The sequence below is a fragment of the Podarcis cretensis genome (genome assembly GCF_951804945.1).
Source record: "Podarcis cretensis genome assembly, chromosome: Z".
Taxonomy (NCBI): domain Eukaryota; kingdom Metazoa; phylum Chordata; class Lepidosauria; order Squamata; family Lacertidae; genus Podarcis; species Podarcis cretensis.
In genome coordinates this window covers 20588244-20609857 of record NC_137184.1, presented here as the reverse complement: position 1 = coordinate 20609857, position 21614 = coordinate 20588244, and the positions used below count along the sequence as shown (strand labels likewise).

The window sequence follows — 21614 nt, the reverse complement described above, 5'->3', positions numbered from 1 at the left end:
TGTTCTAGAAATTAGGAGGGCTGGTGCACATCACAATTCACAAGAATATGCAATTCTACATCTGCAACTTTGTGTTTGAGTGGGCCAACCAGGAATCAACATCGCAGAAGCTGATTTCATATCTGCACAATTGTGATGCTTTCATTGAGTAAGCCACACACACTCAGCCGAAACCCTCATCAGCCATTCATGTCAGGCAAACTGAATGCACTTGATTGGGGTGGGCTGCTCACACATTTTGCACCAAACGAGTCTGAAGCAGGCTCAAGTGGTTCCGAGCACAATTCAAAGTGTTGGTGCTGACCTTTAAAGCCCAAAATGGCCTTGGCCCAGTATACCTGAAGGAGCGTCTCCACCCCCATCATTCAGCCCAGACACTGAGGTCCAGTGCCAAGGGCCTTCTGGCAATTCCTTCGCTGTGAGAAGTCAAGTTACAGGGAACCAAGCAGAGGGCCTTCTTGGTAGTGGCTCCCGCCCTGTGGAATGCCCTCTCATCAGATGTCAAAGGAATAAACAACTATTTGACATTTAGAAGACATCTGAAGGCAGCCCTGTTTAGGGAACTTTTTAAATGACTGATGTTTTAATGTATTTTTAATCTGTTGGAAGCCACCCGGAGTGGCTGGGGAAACCCAGCCAAATGGGCGGGGTATAAGTAATAAATAATAATAATTATGATTATGATGATGATGATGATGAAGAAGAAACCAAGTAATGCACACACATACCCAAGGTATCTTGCAATGCAAACATGTTCAGCTTAAATCAACAATGTAAACAATGGGTGGACAAAATAGTATTTGGTGGACCACCAGGAGAGCCTGCTGGATCAAACCAATGGCCCATCTAGTTCAGTATCCTGTTCTCTCAGTGGCTAACCCAGAGGGGAAACTGGCAAACAGGACCCAAGAACTATCCCCTCCTGGAGTTTGTGGCAATTTGTATTCGGAAGCATCACTGCCTCCGACTGTAGAGGCAGATTACAGCCATCATACTGATAGCCTCTGGTAGCCAAAGTGCCTGTTAGTTGCTAGGATATTTGTAAATAATGTTAGAGTAGGTGAATTTGCAATGTGTTATTGCATTCTTAACATTCAGAAACCAAAGCACAGCTTCTGATTGCCTGCAGAAAGCTCCTGCAGCCTATCGGAAGCCATGGAAGCCCCATTGGATGTTCAGGTTCCAAAGAACGTTCGCAAACCAGAAACCTCACTTCTGGGTTTGCAGTGTTCAGGAGCCAGAACGTCCAAGTACCAAGGCATTCGGGATCCAAGGTATGACTGTAATAAAGGTAAAGGGACCCCTGACCATCAGGTCCAGTCGTGGCCGACTCTGGGGTTGCAGCATTCATCTCGCTTTATTGGCCAAGGGAGCCAGCGTACAGCTTCCGGGTCATGTGGCCAGCATGACTAAACTGCTTCTGGCAAAACAGAGCAGTGCATGGAAACACCATTTACCTTCCCGCTGGAGCGGTACCTATTTATCTACTTGCACTTTGACATGCTTTCGAATTGCTAGGTTGGCAGGAGCAGGGACTGAGCAACGGGAGCTCACCCCGTCGCGGGGATTCAAACTGCCGACCTTCTGATAGGCAAACCCTAGGCTCTGTGGTTTAACCCACAGCGCCACCCGCGTCCCATAACGACTGTAATAGATCTAGATAATAGTTATTCTAGTGAAACAGCAGGCTGCAAACACCCCAGCCAAGGTCCATGCAATAACCACTTAGTCATTACATGTAACGGCAAGCCTAGAAAAGCATCTCTGTGTCCCAGGTTCCAGCATCAATTCTTAATTCTAGGCTTCCAGGACTTTTTCCAGAACATATCCAGCAGCCCACTTTAACAATTATAGCATACAGATGTTTACCAGATACATAGTAGGTAACCTCACATCTTTGTTATCTAAACATGATCTCAAAGATAGTCTTAAGACATCCCCACCAGAGGAGGAATCTGGCTAGCAGGTCTTTAACTCATTCCAGAAGGCTAAATATTTAATCAAATCTGCATGTCCACATTCATGAGCATTTAGCTTCTGAATCCACCTCGGACTTCCATATGCAGCTACTTAACACTCATTATCTGCAAATACAGTGGTACCTCTGGTTATGAACTTAATTCGTTCCGGAGGTCCATTCTTAACCTGAAACCATTCTTAACCTGAAGTACCACTTTAGCTAATGGGGGCCTCCCGCTGCTGTGCGATTTCTGTTCTCATCCTGAGGTAAAGTTCTTAACCCGAGGTACTACTTCCAGGTTAGCGGAGTCTGTAACCTGTAGTGTTTGTAACCCGAGGTACCACTGTACACAAAACTGATCTGTAAAGCTGCCCCTAAGCTGGCGCACCAAGGCTAAGGAAGAAGAAGAGTTGCAACAGGGTGTGGAGGGGCAGGAAGTGACACCTACTTACAACATTCATCTGAACCACTGGATGTCTTAGCAATGATTCCTACAGTGTGTGTTCCTAGTTACTAACTGATGCAAGTTCTAAAAATTACTCATTGCTCAGAAAGCATGTAGGAAAAGGGTTGGAAGAATGAAGTCGCTTTCTTTCTCTTTCTTTTTGGGGTGGGTTTTCACATGCCAAAATGTTCTAACTTAAGGAAGGGGAAGGAATATCTGCATAACCAATCTCATTTCAAAGGTTATATGCCATCAAAGAAATGGAAAGTATCAAATATCAGTCCCTTTAAAGAACCTATTGTATAATCAAGGGAACAGCAGATCAAAGAATCGAACAGGTCTTTCCCAACAGTCAGGTGCGCCGGAATCACAATTCATTCATTACTTTAAAGAGATATGCATGGAACATTTTCCTTCTAAAAAAAATAAAAAATCTTACTCTCCTATGCTGCATGCCTCTCTCTCTCTCTCTTTAAAAAAAACTGTTTTAGGATTTCTAACTTTTTGTTAGCTCCAGAAGTTTTCTAATTGGAAACTAAATAGCAAGAAGCAAAAGTGTTTCTTGCAAAAGTCTCTCTCCTTTTTTACATAAAGAGGGCCTTCCCCGCAGACAACCTCCTTTTTTCAAAAGGAAGTCAAGTATGGGCTTGAGAAGCTCAGCATTTAAGGCAACAGACCCTCCCTTAGCCAAGAAATACTTTTGAGTCAAGCTGAGACAAGGCTCTGTAGCAACTCAAAGAGAGAAACGAATTATGAATTACAATAAAGCTGGAAGACCCATAGAGAACAGAGATCAGTGGTGGAGAATCTGCATGCAGGTCTCAGGTTCAATCCCTCTTGGCATCTGCTTCCTGAAACCCTTGGGAGCCCTTGCTGCCAGTCAGTGTAGACAGTACTGAGCAAGATGGACCAATGGCCCGACTCAGTATGAGGCAGTTTCTTGTGGTTCCTAACTTTAGCCACAAAGTGTGTTAAACTGGTTATACCGTTATGCATCTACGACAGCTGATGTAGTTTTCATAGTCACAGAATTTCTGATACTTCATTAAGAAACACATTCAGGAGTATATGCTTATCAATGCTCAAAATCCCCCTCTAAGAGTAAAATGGTTGTCCTACCCATAGATGGGTTTCACCATAGCAGGGAAAACCCAAGCAGAAAGAGATTGCTTTATGCTTCCTGCAGTGAGATGTGATCAACCCTCTGCCTGGAGAGCTGGTGCCATTGAAGGGCCAGGATATAGGGAGAAGACGTCCTGGGCTTGGCATCTTCCTGTGGGGTTTTTTGCGTTTCGTGGAAGAGAATAAAACTCTCATGCAAGTCTTTCTAAGATGCAAAGCAACCAGAGGGCATGACTGCTTGCTGGTGGTTGCCAATGGAAAGTTGCACAACTGCATTAATTTATCCAGCTGCCTCCACTGAGTGCAAGCAGCAGGAGCTTCATTATTTCTGAACACACACACACACACTTTTGTAAGTGCAAAATGGAACACAGGAAGCTGCCTCAAACTGAGTCAAGCCATTGGTCCATTTAGCTCAGTATTGTTTGCAGTGGTTCTTCAGGGTCTGAGGCAGAAGAGGGTCTTTCCAGGCCAGTTACCCACAGCTTGCAGCAATGCTGTGCATACCAACACCCCTCCATAGCCCCTAAGATAGAAACTCCTTGCAAATTAGCCTCACACAAAATTATCAGTGGGTAGCGCAAGCCCTTGAAAGTGAGGCATGCTTAAGTTACCCCGAAATGTGTGAGACCTATTGCAACATCAGCTCCATTGATTTAGTTGAGACTTAAGCATGGGTTATTTTCACAGAAAATTGCAGAGTGGTGTCTTATGTACATATACCCACAAGTAAGACCCTCTGAGTTCAGTGGGGCATATTTCCCTACAAACATACATAAGATTGCAGCCTTAGGTAAGGTGAGGAGAAAAATAAAAGCAGGAATTATGCATTGGATACCTGAATCAAAAGAGAACAGGAGTTTCTAGTAACCTTGATGGTTGTAAAGATGAGGGAACACTGGGAAGGAGCATCTTGTAATGAATGCCTGTCCCCCTTTACACAAAGGTAAGGAGTGCCCATCTTCTTTTGCATCCAGCCCTCAGAAAAACATGTATTCATAAGGATGCATGCCCCCGGTAACATTATGTACCTTTGCTCAAAAAAAAAAAAACAACACCTTTCTGCTGCTTAAAAGTTTGCAGTCCTAACTCAAGTTCCTGGTCAAGTTAGTCCTCTCAGAGACTGGTCACTTGGACTTTTGCAAATTGTTTTTTTTTTTTTTTGGGGGGGGGGCGTTAATCACAACACAAAACGCCAAGCTATCGTTACCTCCCCAGGCCCCGCCAGCTATCCCTACAGAGCAAATCGTAGCACTGCACTTTTGCAGGGTGACCAAACCTGCCCTTTCGCCAACGGATGCTGCCCTGTCCAACCCGCCAAATGAAACGAGCAACGCTACATATATAACTACAGAGAATATTTATACCCCCCACCCTCCCATTGCTGAAACAGCACTCAGAGTGGGTGAAAAAATGTTTGAAACAACCCCAAAGGCATCATCAGTGTGTTGCAATGTACAGTCAGAGTCCTTGGGTTTCACAGAAAACATAACTGGGGCATCTAGCATTCTGAATCAATCAGACTGCGATATATAGGAGGTAGTAAATAAATTTAGATTGGTTTCAGTAATAAACAGGAGTGGAAAGTTGTGAAGTGGTTCAGTTCATGACCTGCTCAAAAGCTGAATTCACATCCAGCTTCTCTACTCAAAGAGGTTTTCCCGGGATTTTTGCCTCAGTTTCAGCTAAGAGGAGTTCTCCGAGGAAAAACGGTCACACATCTCCGGCCACATGGGGGAGGGAGATGGCAGCGACAAACAGGCCCCCATCTAACCGCCGAACTTTCAGTGGCTCTTGAGAAGCGCTGAGGAACAAATGCCAACTCAAGGCCCGAAGCGGGGCGTGGGCCGGGGCGCATCAAGGAGGGGGGTGCGAGAAGAGTGGGCTGGGCTGGGCTGGCAGGGAGGGGGGAGGACACAACTTTCTCGTGCGGCTAGAGGCGCGCCCCGACTGACGCCCCTTGGAGAAGGCCCACTGGCTTTGGAGAGCCGCCCGCGCGCCCCCTCAGTCAGCCAAGCAGCCGACAGCGGGCGCTTGCCCTCCCGCTTCACAAAGATCCACCCTCCCTCCCTCCTCCTCCTCCTTCCTGCCATGAATGTGTCCCATTCACGAGGAAGAGGCGAGAGTGTGAGGGAAGGAGAGAGGGAAGGACCCAAATGCCTCAGGCGGGTCAGCGGGCCCCGGAGAAAGGAGGAGACGGGAGAGACCCGCCGCCAACCGGGAGACTAGGGAAGTGGCAGGACCGGGAGCCGCCGTCATCCCCCGCCCCGTCGCCGTCAGCCGGGCTCGAACTGTCGCCCGCCTCCCCACACCCCCCCCCTCCACCCCGCGGCCCGGAGCCCGCCCGGAGAACGTGAAGCAGAGAAGCCTCCGTGGCGCGCAGGGTCAAGCAAAGAGAAACTCTTTGAGGCGCAGAGGGGGCTTTACGCGCGCAAGGGAAGCCCTCCTCCTCCCCAGGCGGGAAGCAAACGGGGTCGACTCTCAGTTCGAGAGCGGGGCTGAGGGAGAAGTGCAACGCGCGGGGCCTCCCATTCACTCCGTGGAGGGCGCAAGCCTCTCCCGGCAGGCTCTCCGTACCGTTTTGGGCATGGTGCCTTCGGGCTGGCTCGGCGGGCTTCAGTCTCTGGGCAGGGCGGCTGTCGCTGCTGCTGCTGCTGCTGCTGGGCGCTTCCTTCTGCTAACGGGCTCGACTGACTGGGCAGTTCTCCCCGCCCGCCAACCTCTGTGGGCCCGCGGAGCGTGCGCCGCCTTTCTTTGGGGCAGTCGCTCCCGAGCCCCCGCCCCTCCCGAGCCTGGCGTCCTGACTCCGGCCGCAAGCTGGCAGGCGAGGATTGGGTCCCCTCAGGGGCTTCCTCGCCCACCCCTTCCGCAGAACAACCCCCACCCCACCCCCGGGAGCAGGAAGGGCGGTGGGGAGCGGGAGGGCGGTGAGGGGATTTTTCTGTCCCACTTTGCTATCGCTCGAGCGCTTAAGCGCTTTCGGGAAAGAACTCATTCCCTTCTGGAACTCCCTGCCACAAGATGAACGAATAGCCACCGGCCTAGATGGCGTCGAAAGGGTATCAGACAGTTCCCTGTTGCTATATCATACATCAATACACACAAATTCTTTCACTATTCCTGCATTACAGGGGGTTGGACTAGATGACCCTTGGGGTTCCCTCAAACTCTACAATTTATGATTCTGTGTTTCTCACTTTTACAGCACTCTATGAAATCCACCTTATATTTCTTCCATCTTTTTTTTCAAGCGGAAGAAAATGCCTTGCTCTTTCTCTTGCAAAGAACGGAACAGTGTGTATTAAGTTTATATCCCCCCCTTTCCTCCCAGAAGCTCAAAGTGACATAACGATCCCATTTGCCTTCCCAACACCACTGAGGGGTAAGTTAGGGTGGCTTAGTGTGCTTCGTGGCTGAGTGGGGATTTGAAATGGGGGCTCCCCTTGTCTTCCTACAGTCTCCCCCTGACACTTTAGAGCTATTGTTCCCAAAATGAGTGGTACCACCCCCTGGGGGGCAGTGGGATTACTCAGGGGGAGGATCCTGGAGGTGAAAATGACCATCAGACTTAGAAGAGCAAGTATCACTGGATTAAGCTAACCAGTTTTGCTGAATTAATTAAATACTTTTGATTGGATTGTGAATAAATGCTTAATAAATTGCTACTGTTTTTAATTTTTATTGTAGGAGCACAGGGTGGGGAGGGCTGCGTTTATGAAATCAAGGGGCCTGAAAAAAGTTTGGGGACCACTGTAATCTACTGGCACAATCAACCACACACAAATGGATCGTTTATAGCACTATTTCATTCTTCTTCTTTTCCTGTGGCATGGGTTTCACATGCGCAGTGATGTACTGGGGATGATATATCTATACAATTAGTATACTTTTCACTATGACATTTCTCGTGGGTTTTCTTTTTAGTTGTTCAGTTATATATAATATGCACACAATGACGCTTAAATGGAAAAGTGTTTTATTATATAATTATATATATAATTGCCAGGCTGTTGGATCAGATCAAGGGCCCATTTCCCCCCAGTTATTCTTTACCCCCAGCAGGCAGCCAGATGCCATTGGGAAGCACAGAGCACATGCACATTATCCAGGGCAGGGAGGGAGGGAGGGAGACTCCCATGGTATTGGTGGGACAGTCAGTGTGTTCCCCATGTGCACCCTAGGTGGAAGCCATGGGATGGAGAGAGAAACAAACAACTAGAAAATACGAAAACTAAACACTAACAAATATATTATTTCCACCCCAAACAACTAAATGTTATGCCTCCCATTTATCATATATCACTGTTGCTTTATGGAGTTGCTGGGAAGGGTTTTTTGTGCACGCGCGCATGTGTGTGTGTTGCTTCCTCTCTTCTTCCTAGATATTTATCTCTTTGGAGAACATGGTTTCCTATGGAAAAGCAGTGTGCATACTGACTAGGCTGATGGAGAAGACCTATTAAAAAGGGGTGGTGGGGGGAGCTCACTTGTGGCTGGAACGTTCCTGCAAAGTATCCTTTATATGACTGTACACCAGGACTTACTATTGACTACTCCATTGCTATTTCATGGAATCATTATCTTATTATTCTTAGTATTACTTGTATCTCTCTCTACTCGGCATAATTCTTTTCTTCTTGCTTGCTTGCTGAAATCTCTCAGACATTTGTATTGTTATATGTAACAAAATAATTAAATTGGGGAGAGGGTTTACTACCCCCCCCAATACCAATAACAGTAATTCTTTTTTGGGGTTGTGAACATAACAATCCCCCCAAATGTTTTTATGCTCAATATTTATTCATTTGTATCGTATTGTCTTTCTTCTTGTATGTTATTGAAATGTGTGTCCTTTCTCAAATAATAATAGCAATAGTAGAAGCAGTAATTAAAAACTCAGTTCCACTGCCACCCCCATTTTCCCAAGTGGCAAAAACCAAGGTATATATGGTACCTTATGGTGCTGCAAATGAATATTTAAAGTTATTGTTTGCCTGAAACCAAGGCTGCAGTCTAATAGGTATTTCTCATTGAACTTGATGGGAATTAACTGCTGAGCAGACATGTTATTTATTTATTACATTTGTTTTCCACTCCCCCCCCCAAGTGTCACCTTTTACACTCAAAGTAGCATACACAGTTCTGCCACCCTCGTTTAGTCCCCACAACAACCCTGTGAGGTATGTCAAGCTGGGAGGTAGCAACTGGCCCAAGGTCACTCAGTGAGCTTCATGGCTGAGTTGGGGTTCAAATCCTAGACTCTCCCAGGTTCTAGTTTGACACTCTAACCATTGTACCAAACTGGCTGTTATAGGACTGTGTTGACAATGATTCCTAATCTCAAATTTAATAAATATTGCAAACAGTACAATGTTACATGCTAAGATATAGCTCGTTCAGCCCGGACACTGAGATCCAGCGCCGAGGGCCTTCTGGCGGTTCCCTCATTGCAAGAAGTGAGGTTACAGGGAACCAGACAGAGGGCCTTCTCGGTAGTGGCACCCACCCTGTGGAACACCCTCCCTTCAGATGTGAAGGAAATAAGCAGCTATCCTATCTTTAAAAGACATCTGAAGGCAGCCTTGTTTAGGGAAGTTTTTAATATTTAATGCTGTACTGTTTTTAACATTTGATTGGGAGCCTCCCAGAGTGGCTGGGGAAACTCAGCCAGATGGCCGCGGGGATTATTATTATTATTATTATTATTATTATTATGCATTTCATGTTCTTAAAGTAGTGAAATTTAAAACTGATAAGAAAATCAAGTTATTGCATGTATTTCTCCCCCCCCCCCCCCAATATTTCCATTTGTTTATTTTTTGGGGGGAAAATGACAAGCTCCCAATGTTTTTCCCATGGCTTGAACACCTTCAGAAATTCTACTCACACACAGGGCAGGAAAGAAAACAAATGCTTCCCAACCCATTTTGGCCCTTGGGGGCCACTTTCCTTAAGCTCACTTTAGACAAGAACCACTTTTATAGAATCATTGAAATGCAATGCAGGAATCTTTTGCTCTTTGTGGGGCACAACCCTGATATTAAGAGTCTCATACTCTACCAAGTGAGCTGTCCCTTGGAGACAATCAATGGAGCAGGTTTATTCGTTCCTGTATGCAATATGCAAGATTCATTCAAAGTAGCCTTCCTGGACAAAGCTGTGGGAACGCTCCCCCAGTTTTCCTGCCCAAACTCCTAACTGTATCCTCTTTGCTAAAACCAGGGGACTATGTTCTACATTGTATCCAATGCAACAATACCCTGTGTCACAGAGGTTTAGGGCAACTTGTGGTTCCTGAATTGCCGGGAACTGGACTAGATGATGTGGGGGGCATTGTCCCTTCCAACTCTGCAGTTCTATGATTCTATTATTCTAACTGTTCCCTTCCCTGTCTTCCTATCAGATGTGGGCAGGAGGTGAGGCAACCCTTTCAGTTTCCTTATCCTCCTTTAAGCAGAGGAAACAGTCTTATACCTGCCTCTGCTTCCTGTTTTCCATGACTCTCTTTTGAGGCTTCTAAGTCGCTGCAAGGAACCTGGAAGCATGCAGCTTCTCATCAGCCCCATCCAGGCTGATTACTGGCTGAACTACTTGTGTGCAATAGCCAATCTAACAGCCTGTCCCCCGTCCCCCGTCCCCCCCGCCACCATGATTGCATTGCAGATAATGGCATTGCATATTACGCAATGTGCAATACATGGTTGGAGGCAGTCATGTTTCTGAATACCTGTTGCTGAAAGCCAAAGGAGGGGGAAGTGCGCTTGTTATTGGGGTCCTGCTTGCAGGTTTCCCAAAAGGGGCAACTGCTCAGCCACTGTGAGAACAGCCCAAAAGCAGGACCTTTCAAGAGCAGTCTCCCACTCTGTGGTTTCTAGCAACTGGCATTCAGAAGCATTGCTGCCTCCAACTGTGGGGGCAGAGCACAGTCATCCTGGCTAACAGCCATCAATAGCCCTCTCCTCCTCCATGAATTTGTCCAGAGCAACTTATTTGGTTATAGGAATGAAAGTACTTAAGAGGCAAGCTGAGGCCATTATCTTACAATTGCCTAGTTCAGCAAAAGAATCTTCTGTCAGATTTTAACCCTTGCTGGGTATAGGACCCCAAGAATCGGAAGTAACTCAGAACACATCCTGCAAACTGACCTGCCCCCAAACTGCAACATTATGTTTAGGATTGCCTCATTAACTCAGCAACTCCCTGACCAGGCCAGCTCTCTATTGAGAGTGCTAGAATTCCTGAGGCAGAGTTTGCCCAGCATCAATCACCAAGGTAGCTGCATTCTTGGCATGACTTTATATACTTGAGTTTTTATTTCATAATCCCAATGCACCAAAGTCTTCTTTGGTTTCAAAGTGACATTCTGTTAACGAGTTTATTTTGTGTATGTGTGTTACAAAAAACATACTGTATAGGAAGTCTAGCCACACAGAGAATCGAGTCCTATTCAGGCAATGTGCAAGCCCCACTTCTAATGTCCTTGCACACACTTGCTGCACTCCTTACATTTTGAAAACATAAAAGGAGCCTGTTGGCTCAGGCCAAAGGGGCCCATCTATTCCAGCATCCTGTTCTCACAGCGGCCAGCCAGGTGCCCATTTGGGGAGACCTGCAAGCAGCACCTGAGAAAAAGAGCCCTCTCTCTCTTCCTGTGGTTTCCAGCAACTGGCATCCAGAAGCATTGGTGCCTCCAACTATTGAGGCTAGAGCATAGCCATCATGGCTAGTAGCCATGGATAGCATCATCCTCTGTGAATTTATCTAATCCTCTTTTAAAACCATCTGGATTGCTGGCCATTGCTGCCTCCTGTGGGAGCGAGTTCCATAGTTTAACTATGTGCTGTGTGAAGAAGTCCTTTCATTTATCTGTCCTGAATCTCCCAACATTCAGCTTCAAGCATTGTTCACAAGTTCTGGTGTTATGAGAGGGGTAGAAAAACTTTTCTCCATGAGATGCATCATTCTATAAACTCCTATCATGTCGCCTCTTACTCGCCTTTAGTCCAAAATGCTGCAATCTTTCTTCCTTTGTATGCAAAGACAGACTCTGACAGATTGAGCAGACAAGACCAAGAGTGGGTCCAATGATCAAGATGGTGGTTGCTGCACATGCTGTAGAGGGAACTGAAGGGCACATTGGGCTCGTCAGCCTGGCAAGGTAGCCCATCTAGGAGAAGGAAATCTCTGATCCTAAACCTCCACTACCTTGTGGCTACACTCATTCATGATAATGACTTTAGGAATAAACCTTTAGGAAATATCCATACCTACTGCCTTGCGGGATATCTTCAGGAGGAAAAAAGCTAAGGAGTAAGCCCTAAACAAATCCAGAGTGGAGTCCCTAAGACTGTTGGATGGAGTCTTGTACATCTCTTTCTGACAACTCCTGCAGCCAAGCTGGTGCCAAGTGTGTTACTTTCATTTCCTTTGGACCACATCAGTGAGGCTGAGAGGGGGGTCTTGTCATCTGGACAGCTCAGGACCACGGGCGTAGCCAGGTTTTTTTGAGGGGCAGGACTTTTGTTAGGGGGGTAGAACCAACGTGATTGATCAGTTAAGTATTTCTATTGTTTTACTTGATTGGGTATGACGACAGCTGCCCCCTTTGCCCCACCCCCTGGCTACATCCATGCCCAGGACCTACAAACACACTGCCCAGGCTTACACCCCCAGAGAGGTCACTTTGGTGCTGCTAACTCAGCAATAACAATGTGGGCGGCTGCAGTTATAAGTTATCTGCAACCACAGCAGGTGCTGTGATTCTCCAGTGGTTTGACTTCACCCCTGGAGGTGCACTCCACTGTCTCTTGAGGTAACGGGTTACCACCACCCTATTGACTTTCTATCTCTGTTGGTTTGTTTGCCTTGTTTAGCTTGGGAATTTGGGTTATGATAAAATGGGGAGAGGAGTTTGACAGCCCAGATGTGCTCACTCTGTTGCCAAGCCTACAAAACTCATGTGTTTGTCTAACTGCTTACCTCAGGCACCCAGTTGTCTCCCCAACATTCCCATTAACCCCCTCAAGTCATTTACCACAGGCATTAGTTCCCTTCTTTTTCTAACTCACCAGTCCTCATTCTTCCCCCACCTCTGCCTTTAGAACCTTGGGAAATAGCCAAGGAAAACAGTATGATGACAGACTAGTGCAAATATAGTATAGAGATAAGCAGCAGCTTGTGCCAATAGATTGCATGAGCCGGGAATGCAGGAGACCCAATTCACTTACAGTGTATTGGTCCCAGGAAATCTTCTTGACATTCCTGAATGTATTTATATTTATTCCCATTTATGTATGTTCAACCTCATATACAGCTTAAACAAAATTGCCATGGCCTCTATTTGTTGTACTCCACTTCCCTCTGCCCTCCACATTCCCCCCTGCCCCTGCACCCATTCACCAACTGGGGATAATGCATCATGCACCAGATTAAAATTTATATCATAATAACTTTGTGTTTGAACCAGTCTCTTATATCCTATTCTCTGCTTGTGCCCTTTGGGTCACAACTGAAAACATAGGCATTTCTAGCAGCAAAACTTCCCAGTTCTGCTCCACCCTCTCCAGCTCTTGATGAACAAAGAAGGAACTCCCATGAGGCCAGCTCTGCTGGGTGGGGAGCTCCTCTTTCTGCACAGCCCCCTGTGATATCAAGCATTTATTTGGGTGGGTTCCAAAGGAGCCAGTTGGCTAGGTCCTACCAAGTTACCTACAAACTGCAAAATAAAAAAACTGAGCTTCTTTTTACCGGGAATGCTGTTGGCCTGCTGAGGCCCCCTTTGAGTGACATCTCTGAAGCAAGCAATACAGATTAAATAACGCTGCCTGGGAACCCAAACAATTGGCCTTTAAAGGCATAGGTCTTTGAAAATAGATTAATTTATATTTAATTGGGGCCCCTCCAGAGATGACTAGACGACACCAATTCACCTTTAACCATAAAAAGTTTGATAGCTTAATTCTAGAACTTGTAAGCTTTGGAAATGCTTTCTCATGTTGCAGCTGAAGCTTAACAAACAAACAAACAAACAAACAAACAAACACTTGAGAACAGGAGTGGGGAGAGTAGAACCTCCCTTGGCTCCTGCTCCTTGAACAGGCAGGAATTAATTTTCTCCTGTTGGGGAAAGAAGCATCACTTGATGTCCTTCTGGCTGGCATTCAACTACTAAAAGGCACAGTAGCTGGGTTGGAAAAGAAAGGGACAGGGGTGAAACTGAGCTTTATTACACCTGAGTCAAAGACCCAGTTTGGCACCACCCCCACCCCCAATGCATTTGCATACACACACACACAGGCTTGGGAGCCTCAATGGCACCTCTGGAAGTTTTACCTGGGGCAAAAAACCAGCTAGCCCCCTCCCCAAGTAGCTATGGCACTGGAACGTGAGAACAACCCTCAGGCAATGTTACAACCAATGTTCACATGGACCCTTCATTCCATTCCTACCCCACCTTCACTCCAAATAATTCAGGAAGGCATGCAATGGTTCTCTGCCCTGTCAAATTATCCTCACACCAACCCCTGTGATGTAGGTAGGGCAGGATAAGATAATGTCTGTCCCAAGATCACCCAGTGAGCTTTGTGTCTTGGCAGGGATTTGGATCTTCTCTATGCATTTCAAACACTCTATTGATACTACCTAAGTCCTTTATGTTATTTTTAAGTATGTTTATTTTCTGTTTCCAGGTTTAGGTCAATCATTAGGGAAACCTTTCTAACAATAAGAACAGGCTAGCTGTAGCACAAATGTGGTAGAAGATTGCACTGAGATTCAGCACAGCTATTGAACCACTCTGGATTTTAAGGTCCAAAGACAATAAAATAAAAATAAAAGTAGACTTTGTCCCAAAGTGGTTAGATTTGCAGTGACTTGATATTGCTGTCACTAACTGTTACCTACAGACACACATCATCATTTCCTGCTTCTTACAATCCGAAAATTTGTTCATTTCAACGGAGACTTCATCTTCTATTTTTAGAACAGTTAAAAATAACTTGGGAGTGGCCAGCTACTTTCAGCCATAGGCAGAAAGACTTTTGGAGAACTTTTTTTTTTTAATGAAGTCCAAACCTCAAGCATCTGCAAATCTCAACAGTTATTTCCATGTTCATTCAGCCAAGCTAAAGTTACTGATTAAGATGCCATCCTGCCAGTGGCTCAGCACCAATCAGTTCCAATTGCATAATGGAACTAACTGGCAGATTTCAATCATTTCCATTATGAAATTTTTGGTAAATGGATTACTGCTAGCACTAATTTGCTTTAGTCAAGAAAGAGGATTGGAAATAATCCAGGGTGAACTAAAGGGAGGGGTAGCAAGTTTCGCCTTTTATTATGATCTATCATTTCTAATAAACCTTCAATGGTGCAGAGTGCTTTTGTCATCTTTTTTTCATTCCTCTTCAAAATACAGTGGTACCTCGGGTTAAGTACTTAATTCATTCTGGAGGTCTGTACTTAACCTGAAACTGTTCTTAACCTGAAGCACCACTTTAGCTAATGGGACTTCCTGCTGCTGCCGCACCGCCACTGTGTGATTTCTGTTCTCATCCTGAAGCAAAGTTCTTAACCTGAGGTGCTATTTCTGGGTTAGCAGAGTCTGTAACCTGAAGCATCAGTAACCCGAGGTACCACTGTAGACCCAAGACTGCAGGGTGAAGGGAAGAAGTGGTAAAGCAGAGCAGTCCTATAGGTGTAAGCCTGGAGTATGTTTCAAGCCAGTCAAGCGCCCTGTTCCCAATGTATTTGTTCCCATTTTACAGGCAATTTACCCAAGTCTGCCCGCTTTAGATGGGCGGTATCTAAAGAAACTAGTGTGGCTGCATAAGTCATAAGAAGCTTACAGGTGAGCTGAGATTTAAGAAGGGCATGTATAAGAAATGGAAGAAAGGGGAAATCAATAAGGAAGAATATATGCGAGTTGCCAACAGTTGCAGGGCCAAAGCTCATAAGGAGCTCAGGCTTACAGAGGCAGTTAAAAATAACAATAAAGGTTTCTTTGGCTACATTCAGAGCAAGTGGAAGAACAAGCAAGTAGTATATCCTCTGTGTGGAGAAGACAGAGAAATGCTATTGGGTGGCAACAGGGCTTTTTTTCAGCTGGAACTTGCTGGAATTCAGTTCTGGCAACTGAGGTGTTCATGGTGAGTTCCAGCACCTCTTTTTCTAGAAAAATAGCACTGCATGACAGAAAGAAGGCAGAACTACTCCACACCTATTTTACCCCAACAACAACACTTTATTACTGTTGTAGATGAGCAGAATACTTCACCCCTGTCTTCACCCAAAAGGAAAGCACTGTGCAACCTGGTCATAACAATGCCAGGAGGGAGCTGCAGCCCAAGATAGGAAAAGAGATGGTAAGGAAACACCTAGCAACTTTAAATGACTTCCACTCTCCAGGGCCTGATGAGCTGTACCAAAGGGTATTAAAGGAGCTTGCTGTTGTAAATCTCAGAGCTTCTGTCTATAAATCTTTAAGCACTTAGAAAAGGAGCAGCCATAGTTAGTGAACCTGATGAAGCTGGCAAAATACTTTGTACGAAGGTATGAAATGAAAAAGTGTCACACTGCTATATGCAGCTCAAACAGGCTCCTTTGGGATTCTTGGCAGATGTCTGGGTTTCTTATTGCTTTTCTGAGTGCTGCAGGGCAGGGCATTGTCCTTTTACCACATTATCATTCATTCTTGATTATGCCATAATCTAGAACAAACAGAAGGGTGCTGGAACTGAATGAGAGTCAACAAACAGAGGATAATCGGCTGTGATTACTGTACTCTACTCTGTTGATGTTCCCTGACCGCAGCCAAACAGAGGAAGGGGAAGAGGGGGTGGAATACAAAGCACCCAAAGGTACACTTTTCCCTCTAAGTGCTTGCTTGCAGTGAGAAGGAAAACATGTTAGTGCGATGAAAAATAGCTATAAACGGAGAATTCCTGGATGCCAAGATCCAAGTTTGGGGCAAATACAGTGGTACCTCTGGTTGCAGACAGAATCCATTCTGGAGGTCTAGTCAGATCCCGAGGTTTCCACAACCTGAGGACCGCTTCTGCGCATGCAAGCATGGCGAAACCTGGCAAAATACTTTGAGGTATGTCGCACGCGCATACCAAAGTTTACGTAACCAATTTATATAACCAGAAAAGTTACACAGAAAGTAAACTTCGCTTAGCCACAAGGTGGTGAAAGTTCCTAAATTATTGGTATAGGAACACAATTAGGCCTGTGTGAGTCATGTGGCTACTCTTCACTGAGTTCATCTGGTAGACTGGGGAGCGAACAAAGGCTTGATTACCTAGCTGAGCTCCTTCCTCTCAAGGTGAATTAAGCCTGGCAGGACAGCTTACTCTATGGTTTTAACCCCGTCATGCATCAATTAGCCATAAGCACATTCCTTATATAAGTCTAGTTATCCCACAAAAAGCAGGTTCAGACACTTGAAGCATCTTCCACACAGGACTCAGTGATGCCAAATCTGCCTTTCTCCCATCCAGAGTTCAGAAGTGACCTCTTTGCTGGTTGTCGTGTATCTACATTTGCTTGTGGATGTGATCATGGAAAGTTTGGGCACTGAAGTAAAAGCAGGGAAGTAAAAGCAATGAAGGTGGTTCTTTTGCCAGAAAATGCAATGCCCAAACTCACCTTGTGCAGGCATGACCAATCTGCACACAAAAAGGGTGTGTTTGGTGGCATTTAAATGAGTGTGTTAATGTTCCGACCCAGTTAAGTAGTGTCTGCTTCTGTGGTATAATTATGTGCAAAGCAGAAAGGAAATGCAAAACCAGTGCAAGGACTGCTCCACGTGATCTAGTGAAAGGGAAGCTCCTTCCGGTATTTCTCCTGCATGCAACACTGCTTCTTTCTCTTAACATGGGCTGAGGATTCCCTGGTGCATGTGATTTACACCTTGTTTTCAGAATGTGCAAATTCCCCACACAGAAAATTATATCAACAGCCCTGGATGATAACATGGGAGGGAGGGGCTTCCTTTTGTTTTGATGTATGGAGTGATTTGAAGTGACAAGATAGGCACTCTGACTGGTTCAAGCAGACCAAGTGGCAACCCTCTTTCTGAATGACACTGCATCAGATGGCAGGTGAAGCTTTTTGGGATGAGGGAATTCTCCCTTTACAAAAGAAAGGAAGATATTGGGAACGTGCTTTATTAGAAAAGCTGAAAAACAAACTATGCATTTCCAGGGGACAATGTAAAAAGGATAGATTTGCAGAGATCTGGTTTGAGCCTACAATGTATGTCAATATGGAAGAATGCAATCTGTTTCCTCCCTCTGCTTATCAATGGATTTGATTCAGTAATTTAGTATATTACTCCGTTTTAAGATTCATCACACCCATGACAGTAAAGGCTTTTATTTTATTCCCAGCCTTCTACTTTCTGTGTTTTTTGTTAACTCTTTAAGTTGTTTTACTTGCTTTTACACAGACACACACATTAAATACAGTGGTACCTTGGGTTACATACGCTTCAGGTTACAGACACTTCAAGTTACAGACTCTGCTAACCCAGAAATATTACCTCGGGTTAAGAACTTTGCTTCATGATGAGAACAGAAATGGTGCTCTGGCAGTGCAGGAGCAGCAGGAGGCCCCATTAGCTGAAGTGGTGCTTCAGGTTAAGAACAGTTTCAGGTTAAGAACAGATCTCCGGAACAAATTAAGTACTTAACCTGAGGTACCACTGTATGCATATTAAAAACTAGTATGTTGGAAAATGGGAATTGCTTTCCCAGACATGCCAGTTTTCTGTGCAGAGGAAATTTCTGTGTGTAGGTACGTTGTGTTCTGTTTGTAGGTCATGTGAGTCACCACCTTCAATCTGTGAAGTGGGACATTCCAGAGATGGGCTTGACTCCTTATATGGTGTTGGCTGACTACAAAGGCTTGTCCTTTGATGGCTGCTGTCTGCAGGGCTGACCACCCTTAAGGTGGATTGAGGGCAGTCACCTCAGGAGGCAGAATCCCATGGGCGCCCTGTGACCGCCTCTCCCACCTCTGCCATAGATGCGAGGAGAAGGGGCGATGCGTTCTAGGTTCCAGTGAGATCTTGCAGGGCTCTCGTGACATCTCACCAGAAGCCACGGCCACTTCTCCTCACTTCCCCAGTGCCACTGTGGGTGTCCCACCACCTTACCACCAAGGAAGTAAGGAGAAGTGGCTGCAGCTTCTGGCAATATTTTGTGGGGCTCTTGTGAGATCTCGCTGGAAGCTGCCACTTTCCCTCACATTTGTGAAGGAGTCTTGGATGGAAGGCCAGGCACTGGGGTTGCCCACACAACACTTCCATGGCAGGGGTGTTGCGCATACATCCCACTGCCGCTGTTGGAGAAATGAGAAGTGGCGGCAATGGCAGCTTCCAGGTGCTAGTGAGAGCTCATGTTAAGATCTCACCAGACCCCAGAAACTACCACTGCAGCAACATGACCATGGTACACAAGGCTTCAGTGAGGCAGGACACATTCCCAGTTCATGTTAGGGGCCAGAACAGGCGCTGCCAGCCATGGCTGTCAGTCATAGTGGTTGCGCTATAGTGACTGTGAGCATGAGCTCAGTGCTGGGAGTTCCTGCTTCAGGCTGCCCCCTGCTCTGTGCTTGCTAGGCAGCTTCACATGCTCTCCCTCTGTCTCTCACTGCCTCAGCTCTCACACGTGCGATAGGAAGGAAACAACACTGGCCTAAGTTAGAAGGCTGTTGTAAGGATTGCAAAGATGATACACATGATATAGGGTTGCCACACATCCCTTAAAATACACGACAGTCCCATTTGGGCGGCACAGAGTTTCCTGTCCCATTTGGCCCCCAATTTGTCCTGTTTTTGAAGTCATAAAAATGCTGCTTTTGGGGGGGGGGAAACCCCCCCAAACCAATTCTAACAATTGCAGGTGCCATCATAAAATAGGCATTTAGTTCTATGTGTGAGACATGGGTGGGTGAGCATCTTTCAAAAACAATTAATCAGCAGGATTACTACTACTACTACTACTACTACTACTACTGTTAAATATTCGGAAAAAGTCAGAAGCCCAAGGCAGTATAAGTTCCTCAACTAAATTTGTTCAACATTTGTCAGTGACAACAGCTCACTCATAGGAACACAAGAACCAAACTGACTGGACAACCCAATAATGAACCCGAGCAAAGAATTGACCGTTGACAGTTGAAAGTGCATGTGCTTACTTGCCATTAGAATGTTCGTCTACCAACACTTATACGATTGGTTAGAACGCGCCTTGTAACATAAAATGTGTTAAACCCCATACATAACACTCCTCGCCCCAACTTCCTAACAAAAGGAACAAAATAGTCATCAAGGTGTGCCGGCCTTTTCTGCTCCTGCTGTGACCGTCGCGGTTCCTGTGCCCGAGTGGGTGACCCAGGAGGTTCCTCCGGTACCCGCGGTCTGAGTGGGGCGGTCAGAAAGGCCGGCTCCAAAGGGGTCACTGCCGATGGAGCCACTGAGGATTCTGGCCTGAAGTCGCCCTGCTGGGGTAACTCAGTCACCGGCAACCCGTCTGGTTCCCACCCTGGCCTGGGCACAGAAACTCCCGAAGTACCCATTTCTCTGTCCTCTGGTTCCGCTTGAAGTTCCGAGTTTGGAGGTGCTCTGGCTCTGATCTGGTGGAGGTGTCTCTTCTAAACCAGTACCCCTCCAACCCTACCTTGTAGGAAACTGGATCTGTACAGCGGGCAATGATACCAGGGACCCAACCCTGTCCAGGCCCATAGTTTCGGATGTACATGGTGTCCCCCAGGGAGAACCCTCTTGGAGCCCCCCACACCACAGTGGATGGCCATTGCTCAAGAGCCCGGTAGGGGTGCATACAATCAAGGAGGGTAGTGGGCCTCCATCTTGAGGTGTACCCTAAGCTTATTGGACCCCAGGGAAGGAAGTTGAAGTACCCTGGCTGGAGAGGTGGACTGTAACTCCTCCTCTATGTAGGCCTCGTGGACACATTGCTTGGGTCATGCTCCAGAGATCTTGGAGCGGCAGACTCGACCAATGTGCCCAGTCTTCCCACAGTGGCAACATGTGGTATCCCCAAACCTGCATGTCCGACGCTCGTGGTTTTCTCCGCAGTTGGAGCAGGTCCCTCAAGGTGCGTCAGATGACCGCTGGTTCAACGATGCGCTCGTAGCTTGGGAGCGGTGGTGTCAGTCGGATTGGTCCAAAGCTCAGTAGACATCCTCATTGTGGGAATCTACGGAAGATAACTGGTCTCGCTGGATGCGGCGAGTTCTTCTTTTGGTACGGGGGCTGTGGGCCGCCTCTCAAAGGCCGTGGCCATATTCATACTTCCATCATCGTGATGTCATCTTTTGCCAGCAGCTTGTGGCAGAGACGGCTGTCTCACATGCCACTGATGAACCTTTCAACAAGTCGTTCCTCGATGTCAGTGAATTGGCAATACATCACAAACGCCCAGAGCACTGTGATGTATTCACTCGCTGACTCTTGCGCTTGTTGCTCTCTGTGTGCAAAGTCATAGCGGCGGTGGTTCTTAGTTGGCTGAGGCACGAGGTGTCTTGTCATAGCCTTTGTCAGCTCATTGAAAGTGCATGCCTCCATGTCCCTGGGTGCCATCAGACCTTCCAGTAGAGTGATGGTGGAACTTCTCAGCACCATCAGTAGCACATCTGCCTTGTCTGCCTCCCTAGTGAAGCCTTGTAGTCGGACGTAGCTCCTTATTCGGTGGAGCCACTGCGGCTATTCTGCAGGATGGCTCATATCGAAGTCTGGTGGCAGCCAACTATGACTGTTAGCGATCCTCAGACCTGGGGCAGTCGCTTGTGCAATTGTGGGTGGTTGCGAAGATGTGTTTCCAGGACTATTTGCTGAGTCCAGCATGGCGGTGAGGTCGCACTTACTGCGAGGCGGCAGGCGGCGGTGCTGCGGTGCAGTCTTGGGCCTCTGGCAGCCAGCGGGAGATAATCAATCCCACCTTCATTGCCAATGTTAAATATTCGGAAAAAGTCAGAAGCCCAAGGCAGTATAAGTTCCTCAACTAAGTTTATTCAACATTTGTCAGTGACAACAGCTCACTCATAGGAACACAAGAACCAAAC

General features: G+C 46.4%; 1 protein-coding gene across 1 annotated transcript in view; it reads right to left on the bottom strand.

Moving 5' to 3' along the window:
- MSN (moesin) overlaps window positions 1-6256 on the bottom strand; it is a 78222-nt gene extending 71966 nt beyond the window's left edge. Inside the window, exon 1 of the mRNA XM_079961338.1 lies at window positions 6105-6256. Within this exon, the coding sequence (XP_079817464.1) occupies window positions 6105-6116 (12 nt within the window). The 5' untranslated portion in view covers window positions 6117-6256. The remainder of the gene's footprint in view (window positions 1-6104) is intronic.
- Window positions 6257-21614: the final 15358 nt, after the last annotated feature.